This window comes from Myotis yumanensis, unplaced genomic scaffold (assembly GCF_028538775.1).
Source record: "Myotis yumanensis isolate MYYU_CA2020_CCGP unplaced genomic scaffold, mMyoYum1.0.hap1 SCAF_8, whole genome shotgun sequence".
NCBI classification, from domain to species: domain Eukaryota; kingdom Metazoa; phylum Chordata; class Mammalia; order Chiroptera; family Vespertilionidae; genus Myotis; species Myotis yumanensis.
The window spans coordinates 92,250,338-92,262,827 of NW_027223759.1; the positions used below are offsets into that span (position 1 = coordinate 92,250,338).

At 39.0% G+C, this 12,490-nt stretch overlaps 1 protein-coding gene across 8 annotated transcripts in view; it reads right to left on the reverse strand.

Moving 5' to 3' along the window:
• IWS1 (interacts with SUPT6H, CTD assembly factor 1) overlaps positions 1-12,490 on the reverse strand; it is a 40,996-nt gene that overhangs the window by 15,836 nt on the left and 12,670 nt on the right. For 7 of the 8 annotated variants that reach the window (XM_070423181.1, XM_070423180.1, XM_070423185.1 and 4 more), the window contains exons 3-5: positions 5,735-6,800; positions 4,710-4,899; positions 4,097-4,154 (exon numbers count right to left, since the gene is read on the reverse strand). In XM_070423181.1, the coding sequence (XP_070279282.1) occupies positions 4,097-4,154; positions 4,710-4,899; positions 5,735-6,800 (1,314 nt within the window). The remainder of the gene's footprint in view (positions 1-4,096; positions 4,155-4,709; positions 4,900-5,734; positions 6,801-12,490) is intronic. The other variant, XM_070423183.1, reaches the window with a different exon arrangement.

Genomic DNA, 12,490 nt, shown 5'->3' on the forward strand with positions numbered 1-12,490 from the left:
CACCACATGTCTGCAACCATAATTTGTTTATACATTTCCCTACTGACATTTAGATGTGTGTATCTGAAATTTTGAGAAATATTTGCCAAACTGTCTTCCATCGAGGTTATGCCAATGAACTCTCCTTCCAATACCATCTTCATAGGTGATCAAACACTGATATTTCCCAATCTCTGAACTGAAAAACAAAGGCATCTGTGTAGCTTTCTTTGCATTCTGTCATGAGTAAGGTTGGGCTTTTTTCTTTTTATGTTTAGAAGCCATTTGTAATTCTGTGTGAACTCTCAACATCCTAACATCCTATTATTTTATGTTGGGTCTTTGCCTAATTGGTCTGAAAAACCTCTTTAAAATTAGCTCTCAAGTGACAGGAACTGCAGAGCCCATACAGTTTGCTTTTGTTCATGGTAATGTTTTCCAGGCATGATTTTTTTTTAATGGCCAGCTGTGTTATTTTTTTTTCTAGGCATGATTCTTTATGTAATTGAAATAAATGATCCATCTTTGCTTTATAGCTTCTAACTCTTATCCATATATAGAAAGGACTTCCCAATGACTGTTGGGACGTGTATTTTTCTCAGTGAAATGAGTGTACAGCAAAGTTGACATAAACTCTCCAAACTAGAGGAACAGACCTTACTCTTGCACAATGTTGTTTAACCAAGTGTAAGCTCCAAGAGGGCAATTTCCAAACAACCTTCGGCAGAGAGGCTCTCAAATACTTGCTGATTCATCTAGTTTCACTATCTTTTGCTTTAGTAATAAAAGTATGATTTCTTTTTTAATCCAAGAACTATTTAACAAGGAAATTTTAAATTTCTGGGTGGCAAGGGTGTTTTAGTTGCTACTTTTGTTATTAACTTTCAGTTTCATGGCATTGCAATTAAGAAAATATTGTCTATACTTTGTACTTTTTGTAAAAGCTTGATTTTAAAATTTATATAAAAATGCAAACCAAGAAAAGTCAAGTCAATCTTGAAGCATAACAACCTTAGAGGACATAACCAACTAAATATAAAAGACACCATGGGACATATTGGATAATATATACAGACACTTGATGTAAGACAAAAATGGCATTATACAGTAGTGGGAACAAATGAGCTAGGTCAATTGAATATTCCAAATGGGGGAAAATCTTGACTCTATCTTATATACACCACACAAAAACCTGATTGTACAAGTAAATGTGAAAGATGAAACAATCAAGCTTCTAGAGAATAACTCAGGAGAATATTTTTATATCCTTGAGGACAAGCAAAAATTTTCTTAGAATTAAAAAGCTTTCAACATAATGGAAAGGATTGGTAAAGTTGATTTATATTAAAATTAACAAGTTTTGCTCCTCAAGACTCCACTAAGAAAGTAAAAAGGCAAGCCACAGAAGAAATTTTTAAGTTTTATAATCACCCAAAGGGTTTTTATCCAGATTATATATATAAAGACTCTTCTGCAGTGTTTTGGTTCTTTCAGTTACATTCCACATAGATTATACATCTGTCATTTCTCTTTGCAGTTTATCAATTTTTGTTTTGTATGTACATATTTGTTTTGGGTGAACATGGCTAAGTACAATTTTAATAACTTCTATCAGTATAAATTGATTATCTTTATCTCAAATAATGTTTTTTACCTTAAAGTCTACCTCTTTACTATTCATATAGCTCTACCAGTTTTATTTATTTTTTTTGGGGGGGGGGGGATGTTCAGGTAAAATATCTCTTTCTATCCTTTTATTTTCAACTTTTAAAAATCTTGTTTCAGATGAATCTTGAAATTATTATACAGCAGGTTGTTAAAAATCTGTCTGACCATCTTTATCTTTAAAAAAATATTTTTATTGATTTTAGAGGGGAAGGGAGAGGGAGAGATAGAAACATCAATGATGAGAGGGAATCACGTTGCCTCCTGCACACCCAATGGGGATCGAGCCTGCAACACAGGCATATGCCCTGAGCGGGAATCAAACCTTCTGGTTCATAGGTCGATGCTCAACCACTGAGCCACATCGGCCAGGCTCATTTTTGTCTTTTAATTGGAGCACTTAATTCAATTTAATGTAATTTCTGACATTACCAGTTTAAATCTGTTACCTTACTGTGTAATCTTTTTAGTGGTCATTTAGATATTACAAGGGGCACCCTAACTTATTAAAGTCTAATGGGCTTTTACAAACATTTGCAAAGGCCTGTGAACACTTCAATTCCATGTATATTCCCAATTTGTTACTGCTGTCATGTGGTTTAATGTTACATATATTTTAAGCCACACCAGACATAACTTGTTTTTTACAGACAACACGCATTTAGACTTATCCACATAATTGTGTTGCTTCTTCCCTTCCTGCATCCCTGGCCTTTCTTTCTGCCTTTAGCATGTCCTCAGTGGGACACTGCAAGATGAAACGAGGAAGTATTCACTCCTGAAAAGTGTTTTGCTGAACATAACAGGGCTCTAAGTTTGCAGTTATTGGATTCTATGGTTTCTGCTAAGAAGTCAGCTGTTAGTGTAACTGTAGGCTCTTTTCTGAATGTAATTTTTCCCACCCTAGCTGCTTTTAAGATGTCTCTTTTCTTTGGTTTCTTGCAATTTTACTGATGTATTTAGGTGATGTCCTTGTTTATTCTGCCCGTAATCTGTAGAAATCCCAGAATCTCTCACTGTATCAGTCTGTGTGTCATTTCTTTAAATACTGCTTCTGCCACGCATATTTCTTCTCCTTCTGGGATTCCAATTCACTATGTTCAACCCTCCTCGTGTATAAATTATGTTTATTCTCTTATATTTTCCATACTAATATATCCCAACACTTCATTCTAAATAGTTCCGTCTAGCCTATCTTCCAGTTCACTCATTTTCTTTTCAAATACATCTAATCCATTAAATTCATTCACTGAGTTTTTAATTTCAGTGACTATATTTTTAGTTCCAAAATTTCTCCTTGGTTCTTTTCCAAATCTGCCTTATCTCTTAAAAAATTATTTGCTCTGTCAAAATTTTAATCTTTTATCTCCCTGAACACATATATATTTTTAAGGCAATATCTAAAATTCCTATTGTCTGTTTTTAGTGTTTTCTTTGTAACATTATCTATGGAGTACCATAAACTATAGAAATATTTTGAGGCCTACAATTATGTCACCTTTGTCCTAAAAGGATTTCTGTTTGTATATGCCAGGGGCCTAAGAACACTAGCCAACAGGTTAAGAATCATTGTGATCAAATTTCTAAGACCAAGGTTCTTACATTGCTAGATTATTCAAAGCTGGCCTAACATCTGAGCAAAGGCTATTTCCCCGACAGGTCACCCTTCATCCTAGGAGTCCATGGTATTTCAGGGTCCTCTGACATCAGCAAGCCCTCACCCCCAATTTTGTCTCTTGAGCCTTGAGGACACCAAAACATGACCAGCCTCTCAACCTGAGCAGGAACCTCCCAGAACAAGCAGTTCCACACGCTGAGCTTACTCTCTAGGCTGCTGTCTCTCCCTGGTTTGACTTAGTTATTCTCCGTCACCTTGTTCCTCTGATGATGAACACAATGGGCTGGACAGAAGTTCCATAACTATTGTGAATCTTTCTCTCCAGCATTACAACGTGCCTTCTGTTATCTCTTACTGTGTTCCTCCCTTTAATCCAACTTTGCCCATCATTTTCCTTTTATGCTTTGCAGACTTTTTTATTTCACTTTCGGGATCACTTTGTTCTAGAGTTTTAAAACATATTTATACATATATTTTTATTAATTTCAGAGAGGAAGGGAAAGGGAGAGATAAAAATATCAACGAGAGAGAATCATTGGTCCGCTGTGTCCTGCACACCCCTACTGGGGATCAAGACCACAACCCAGGCATGTGCCCTGACCAGGAACCTCCTGGTTCATAGGTCAACGCTCAGCCATTGAGCAACACTGGTTGGGCTAGAGTTTTATAAAAAAAAAAAAAAAAAATTTAAATTTTGAAATAAAAATGTTTTTATTGAATATATCATAGTTGTTTATTTCTATTTATTGGAATCATCTATTAGAGAACCACTACCATAAAAGCAAACAAAAAAAAGCAGTCACAAAGAAAGTACTACTTCCATCTTATACTTACTGTAAATTCTTCTTCCTCTTCATCACCAGATTCTCCAAATATGTCTGCAATAAGATTTCTAGAAGAGAAAATATAAAAAGACTGTTCATTTGCTTTCTTCTTATCTGCATAGAAACCTAAAATCTTTTTGTCACAGGGTCTAATTTCGTATAGTAAAATGTGCCATTCTCACATCCATCTTAATGAGTTTTGATAAAAGTACACATTTAAGTAACCATTATTCTAATTAAGATGTAGAACAACCCATCCTCCCAGAAAGTTCGCTTGGGGCCCTTTCTAGTCAGTTTCCCACATCAACATCCTAGAGCCAATCACTATTTTGATTTCTATCACCAGATTAGTTTTACCCATTCTTGAACTACACAGAAGTGAATTGGGACATGTCCTCTCTACTACTTTCATATAAGATCTTATGTTTGAGATCCACCTACGTTGGAGTCCTTATCAACAGTTCAGGAACTAAAACCCTACATCCCCAATGTTATGCAATTAGACAAGATATATTGTACTATACCTCAACACAAAATTTTAATGCAAGTGTAAAAAACTTAGAAGACAAACTGTTTTCTGCCACCTTATATGAAACCTTGAAAATTCATGTTATGTCACTTACTCTTCTTCATTCCCCGACTCACTATCACTCCCAAACAGATCCTTCTCTTCATTTTTCTTATCAGATAATTCTTTCCCTGCTTCTTCTTCACTGTCAGATGCTGTAGTCTTCTCTCTTTTGCCCGATTTGTCTGATATAACATCACTGTCAGAGTCCTCTGCATCAGAGACAACACGACTCTTCTTTGCTGCTGTAGTAAAATAAATCATCACTGATCTTATTCTGTCACAGTCATTGTATGACTAAGAACAAGTACTTTAAAAATGGAAGTATGTAGCAAAAATCAAAGGTCTCCTGACACAGTTTTTAGAATAAAAAAATAAGTAAACGTTTCATTCAGTCACCTTACAATTACTTATTGTTCAGGAAAAAGTGGCCAAAAGATGAAAAATGAAATCGCTACCTTTACTTTTGGGGAAAATAAGACAAGGCCGATGTACATAATCAGAACACCTTCTATGCGGCTTAGTATTAGCAGAGTTAAAAGGCCGAACATTCTTTTGTGGAGCCCATCGTCCCTGATGGTTACTGGAATGTCTCATCTCCCTTAGTAAACTCGCACATGTGTGGTGCTTTTTCCTTCTCCTGTAACAACTGTCAGGTTATAAGTTTTATGAAACTTACCAAAAAAGGTAAGTTTCATAAAAAAGTAATCAAGTAGCAAAGACTAAAATACTTGGCAGACATGGAATCTCTAAATGAAGAGGTACGCAGATATGAGAGCCCAGTCACTGTGTGGATGGCTTCTAGGGCATTAGCTGGCTGAGTCTCTGGTCAATACTTGGGTGTCCATATAAACATAGTTCTTTGAGATATTACCTTCCAGTAAAAAATACTAAATCTTTCATATTCCCATTGAAATGAAAGCAGTCTAGATTATTTTGAGACACTCAGAACTTAAGAAATGCTGTTAGAACAACTCAGAAGAAATTACAGATCTAATATTCCAGAAAAAGAATGCTTTACAGTTATAAGCTTAGATGGTAAGTAAAGCTATGGCTAACCAGTCCAAAATAATTCCTTACATGCTTTCTCTTCTTCACTATCAGAAAGTACCGCAGCTTTTCGCTTTGCTGCTTTCTCCTCTTCCCCCTCTTTTTCTTCATCTTCATCACTGTCGATTTTTGGCCTTTTGGGCTTTTCCTCCTCGCTGTCAGAACTGTGAAACCGCTTCCTGTCTATATGGCTATCTAAATGGCAGGAGTTATTCTGCATTTCGGTCTCCTCCCCCTTATTCTCCCCATCGCTGTCATCTGACGCTGGCTTCGGCTTGTGTCTGGACGCCTCCTCCGTGTCGGAATCACTGGCAGGTCCCTTCTGAGGCTCCTCACTCTCAGAGTCACTAACTCGGGGTTTGGGAAGCTCTTCATTGTCAGAATCACTGGCCTGGGTCCTTGGCGGGTCCTCACTTTCTGAGTCACTCATTTGGCGTTTGGGATGCTCCTCGTTCTCGGAGTCACTGGCTTGGTGCCTTGGGGGATCCTCACTTTCCGAGTCACTGACACGGGGTTTGGGAAGCTCCTCATTTTCAGAGTCACTGGCCTGAGTCCTCGGAGGCTCCTCACTTTCCGAGTCACTGATCTGAGGTTTAGGAAGCTCCTCGCTTTCCGAATCACTAACTTGAGGTTTGGGGAGCCCCTCGTTTTCAGAGTCACTGGCTGGGTGTGTTGGAGGTTCCTCACTCTCAGAGTCACTGATTTCAGGTTTTGGAGCATCCTCTGTTTCAGAGTCACTGGCCGGACTTTTGGGGAGCTCTTCAGTCTCCGAATCACTGGCAGGATGCTTTCTAACATCTTCATTCTCTGAGTCACTTGCATGCCCATTAAGAAGCTCCTCGTTTTCAGAGTCACTAACAGGCAATTTCTTGGTCTCCTCACTCTCAGAGTCACTCCCATGGTGAACGACACCCTCATTTTCAGAATCACTTGCAGGAGGCTCTGCATGCTCTTCAGATTCAGAGTCGCTGTCCTTTCGCCTTTGAAGCTCCTCACTTTCAGAGTCACTAGCGTTAAGATTCGAAGGGTCTTCATTCTCAGAGTCTGTCACATGATGTCTTTTGTTGAGGCCATCTTCTTGATCACTAGGTTCATTCTGAAAAATAAAGGGAGAAAAAAATGAGGAAAGTGCAAAAAAAATGTTTGGTAGTGAAATGTTAAAATTTTTCAACAATTTTTAAAATTGTAGGAATACATACACTTAAATGTAGAATTCTTGTCCTATTCCTTTATAGTAACATCCTACCTTAAAGAAGGCCATCTATCTGTAAAATGGCTAACATGGTTTAGATCCCAAAATGGGTAAAAGATAACCAGCTTTCACCAACACACATTTATAAAGCATACCCCCTGATTACTCTATAGACCACTTATAATTTAAAGAGCAAGAAAGTAAGTCTAACTTTCTCACATATTTCTAGCTCCTAAACATAGTTTTCAAAGAAATACGAACAAACATGTACCCAACTTCTTTTAAAAGGGGATTTTACAAAGTTAAAATTATTTTAAGAAAAATAAATATAAAACTTTAAAGGGTCAAAAAAATGGCATATTCTCCCTAGTTAATCTAAACAAACGAGAGGTGCAATGAACATTTACCAAGTACCTAAGCTAGATACCATGTTAGATTCTCTCCTATTAGTTCATTTACTCTTCACAACAGTACTTTATATGGTAAGAAAACAGGATTGGAGCAGTCTTAATCATACATCTAGTAACCCAGGTAGAAAAGTTTAAGTTTTAAGGAAAACATGACTAATCTAATTAGATTATACTAACACGTTACTTAGAAGTAATCTGAAAACATATATAAACTTAATATATGTATTTTATAGCTATGTTCTAAAATGCATAGAAAAATATACAAAATTAAACATACAAAGACACTAATAACAAAGTGTTTTAGGATCTGGGGAATTTTTCCCCCCTTTTAGCATCTTTCAATAACAGTGATAACATTCTGGTTTAAAAAGTGAAAGGATTTCTGGGTTAAAAATTTACTAAGTCTATTTACTAAATATTTCTCTTTAAAATATAAGACTGATATTACATGAACTCAATTTCCAAGGAACAAAGAATCTTTAATAATTAATGTATATGCCCACCAATCATGCTATAAAATAAATTAAGTAACAAGAGAATCCAGTGACAAGAAAAATGGCATGACAAGTTTTCACAATACCTATACTTTAATGGATACTTCAGGAGCTGTTGTCTAATGAGGAGCCAGCCAAATAGATCATACCCCTATTATGAAGGTATGCATAATTATTTTGAAAGCCAATAGGAAATGATCTATGAGAGTGAGCTATAAAAGGTGTGTAACAACAGGTTTTGCATTAGGTTGTGATGACTGAGTTAAGAAGTTAACTAGATCACTGATGTGGAAAAATACCAGCAGAGGCAACTGAAGCAAGAGGCAAAAGTAAAATTGTAACCGGCTCCTGGAATGCTTTCTATGACATGCCATGACATATCTCTAACACCATGCTGGTGTTGTGACTCTATTTTAGTTGCAAACAACAGAACCATCTCCAGAAAAAGGAACAATCTTTCTAGAATCAAAGTGGGACAGATGACTAAGACTCAGGAAGGGCAGGACAGCTTAGAGCTCAGAAAAGGGACCTCCAGGGTCTTTTCACCAGAGCATCACAGAAATGACTAGCTAGCCCTGCTAAACGTCAGTGTCTGGGAGAGAGAGTCCAGTGGGCTACAGCAATACTAGATGCTGTGAGACTCAGCGATTCAATGGGTTACAGCCAGAGCACGGGCACAGCAAAGAGAGCCACTCCCCAAATAGAGAGGAACCACAAACTGGGCAATTATCCCAAAACTTACCTGCTATACTCTACCCCAGATTTCCTAACACATGATGTGTGCATTCCAACACAAGCAACCATTGCAAGGACACTACATATGATAAAGATTACAAAACTTATGAATTCCCATCAGTTTTAAGGAGTTTCATTAAACCAGACTATCTATCCATAACTTGTGGCATGGTGGGGGAAAAAGGTAAAGAAATTACTGCAGTAAGAAAGTGCTATTTCATAGACTTGAGTTGAGAATGCACTTAGACAAGACATCATGAGGTTTGGGAAAAAGAATACATTAGAAATCATACAAGTTTACAAGTTATCAACAATATTCCCTGGTCGGGGGGCTCAGCTGGCTGAATGTCATCCTGTGCCCTGGAAGGTTGCTGGTTTGATTTCTGGTCAGGACACATATCTGGGTTGCGGGTCCAATCCCCACTCAGGCTGGAGGTGGAAGGCAACCGATCAATGCATCTCTCTCTCTCAGCATGTCCTTAGGTGAGGATTAAAAACAATAACAAAAAACAATATTCAAGCATTTTAGACTGGTTTCAGATTGAAATTAGTTTAAATTGCAAACTTAAAAAAAAATCCAGCTCAGCAGGCATGGCTTAGTAGTTGAGCATCGACCTATGAACCAGGAGGTCAAGGTCGGATTCCTGATCAGGGCACATGCCTGGGTTGTGGGCTCAATCCCCAAGAAGAAGGCGTGCAGGAGGCAGCCGGTCAATGATCCTCTCTCATCATTAATGTTTCTATCTCTCCCTCTCTATGTCTGTCTCTCTCCCCCTCTCTCTTCCTCTCTGAAATCAATAAAAAATATATTTTAAAAATATCCAAAGTACAGTTTTTTAAGTTAGATATGAGTACAATAACTCAGTAGTAGAAATTGTAAAAAAAAAAGAAATCCCCCTAATAGCCACTGTCAGAGAAACTGAGCACTCTGAGTGTCCTTGGAGGCTTTAGAAATGACTATAACACTTCACACCTCCCCTCTTAAAATCATTCACACCGTTGTTATAAATAGCTGCTGGCTATCCATAATGAACAATCGGTCATTTATCGCAGAATACATGCTGTAGTAGTCACCCTCCTTATGGACCAGGGCTACAACACACACACACAGAAACTGACATTTTAAAATTACAAAGTAAATAAACTGTCTTAAAGCAAATATCAATTTGTAAATTTCAAAGTAGTATATGAAAGTCAGGTAGGAACCCTAGTAAAGAACCAAACTCTGCCAAAACCGGTTTGGCTCAGTGGATAGAGCGTCGGCCTGCGGACTGAAGGGTCCCGGGTTCGATTCCGGTCAAGGGCATGTACCTGGGTTGCAGGCACATCCCCAGTAGGAGATGTGCAGGAGGCAGCTGATCGATGTTTCTCTCTCATTGATGTTTCTAACTCTCTATCTCTCTCCCTTCCTCTCTGTAAAAAAATCAGTAAAATATATTAAAAAAAAAAAAAAAAAAAGAACCAAACTCAGTTCCTCAAAAAAATATGGACCCGTCATTTGATCCAGTGATCCCACTTCTAGAAACCCTAAGAAACCCAAAACACCAAGCAGAGAGAATGTATGCACCCCTATGTTCATAGCAGCACAACTTACAATAGCTAAGAGCTGGAAAACAGCTCAAGTGTCCATCAGTACATGAGCAGATAAAAAAGCTGTGGTACATTTATACCATGGAATACTATGCAGCAGTAAAAAAGAAGGATCTCTTACCCTTTGAGACAGCATGGAGGGACCTGGAGAGTGTTATGCTAAGTGAAATAAGTCAGGCAGAGAAAGACAAGTATCACATGATCTCACTCATATGTGGAATCTAAGTAACAAAATAAACTGATGGACAAAATAGATGCAGAGGCATAGAAGCATGGAACAGAATGCAGAATCTCAGAGGGAAGGCGGGGAGTGATCAACCAAAGAACTTGTATGTTTATAGGCATAATTCATAGATACAGACAACAGGGTGGTGAAGGCCTGGGGTAGGGGGCAGGAACGGGTTAGAAAGGTCCATGGGGGAAGAAAGAGGACATATGTAATACTTTCAACAATAAAGATTTAATTAAAAAGAAAGATTATAAAGGCTCACATTCTCTGGGTGGGGAGATGTCAGCGTACATAGGTAGTTATTAGCGTGAGGAAGAGAGCTAGTTATTAACATAAGGGAGCAAAAGGGATTAAATCATCTTAATCCAGGAAGCTGGAGCAGGGAGCAGGGAGCAGCATTCCCACTAGCTGACTGGTCACCAGGCAGGTTCACACACTACAGGAAACTGGCAGAGAGGAGACTTCATCCTCAGAAGGGATAGGACCATCTCCCCAGGGTGCTCAGGCCCGGTCTGGTACCAGAGCGACGGGAGGAAACTCCTCGCTGGGCACATGCTCAAGAGGAGCGAGCTGCTGTAATGGCACTTGTGGACATGCTCCGTGGGTGTCAGGGTGAGGAGACAGGGCAGGACCTCGCCTGGGAACACGGGAAAGGCCATCAGATTGGAGAGAGGACGGGAAACCCCCCCGAGTTTGCTGGGAAAAGTCAGGAGTCCGGGTTGGAGCATGTGAATGGTGCCGGTCCTTTACCTGACCAAGAAGAGAGATGGAGGACTGCCAGGGCAGGGCTGTAGAGCCTGCCCCCCTCTCCGTCCCCAAACTCACAATAAAATCCTGCATCACATTTTAACTCCTCCATGCGGTGCCTTTGACCTTCTTTTCTCATGACACCAAAAAAGAACTCATTTTTCACCAGCAACAGATTGACAGCTTGAAAAGTTCCAATGGCCTGCTCCCCAGTGAAATTGGTTAAAAGTATTTAAAAACCACCATTGAAAGCCTCTGGAAATGGTCCTGTAAGCAAAGAACAAATGAAGAAGCATGTCTCCAAGAAGTTCTACAAACATTTGGTAAGAGAAGCAAGTCTGGTATTTGAACCAAGACCACGCCTCCCTTACAACTTCAAGGTCAGTGGAGGAGACTCCATTCCAGACGGCTACAGCCAAGACACAGGTTACCCCTATCCTCCAGCTCCCAGGTGAAGGGCTTTCTTCCCACGAACAGGACACCAGCATTTCTCATCCTGCTGCAAACGACCTATTATGAAGTGCAACCAAGAGGTGGGATCCCATCTTCAACGCAGCCCTCAATAGTGGAAAGAAGGCTCTACTTGGGGGCAGTAAACTGAGAACACCTGAGTGCCCTTGCATCAACCTATGAGACAGTGGTTCCATGCCAGCAGAGGTAAGCCAAGAGCACTATCTAAACTCTACCTCCAACTGAGAGCTCAGTGTACATCTGGGTTTCACTCAGAGAGAAGTTTTCCATTGTCCCCCACCACCAGTTTAAGAGCCCTGGAGAAAAAGCAGGCAGTAAAACAGATAGCTCCTAATCCCTCCCCAAATAAACTGACTTCATCTGTCACCAAGCCTAGGGCTTTCAGGCTAAGCATTTTCAAGAATACTGGAAGGTGTGGTGGAAGGCACTGGAAGAAGAGTCAAGACAACTCACTGCTGCCTTTATGGAAAGTGTTTCTGCAAGGATTCTCATATAGACCTAGTTTGCAGGAGAAAAGCAGAAAGTAAGACAGCTGGAAAAAACCATTCTGGTGTCAAAACAACTATCAAACACAGACCTCAGAAACTATTCTGTCAAAGGAGCCATAATTTGACTTAATTAGCTTGCTGATAAAATTATGCTGCAGGAAAATGGAGGCCAGAAGCAGGGGGATAAAATATTCGAAGTACTCAAAGAAAAAAAACCTGTCAACCAAGAATACCATATCCAACAAAACCATCTTTCAAAAATAATTATTAAGTGTAAAAGAAATGAAAACTTTCTCAGATAATCATAAAATGAGAGAATTTGTCTAGCAGACACACCATAAAATAAATAAAGTTCTACAGGCCTAAAGCAAGTGACCTCAGATGGTAAACATGACCTCACATGAAAAAAAAATGAGCATCAGTCATGATC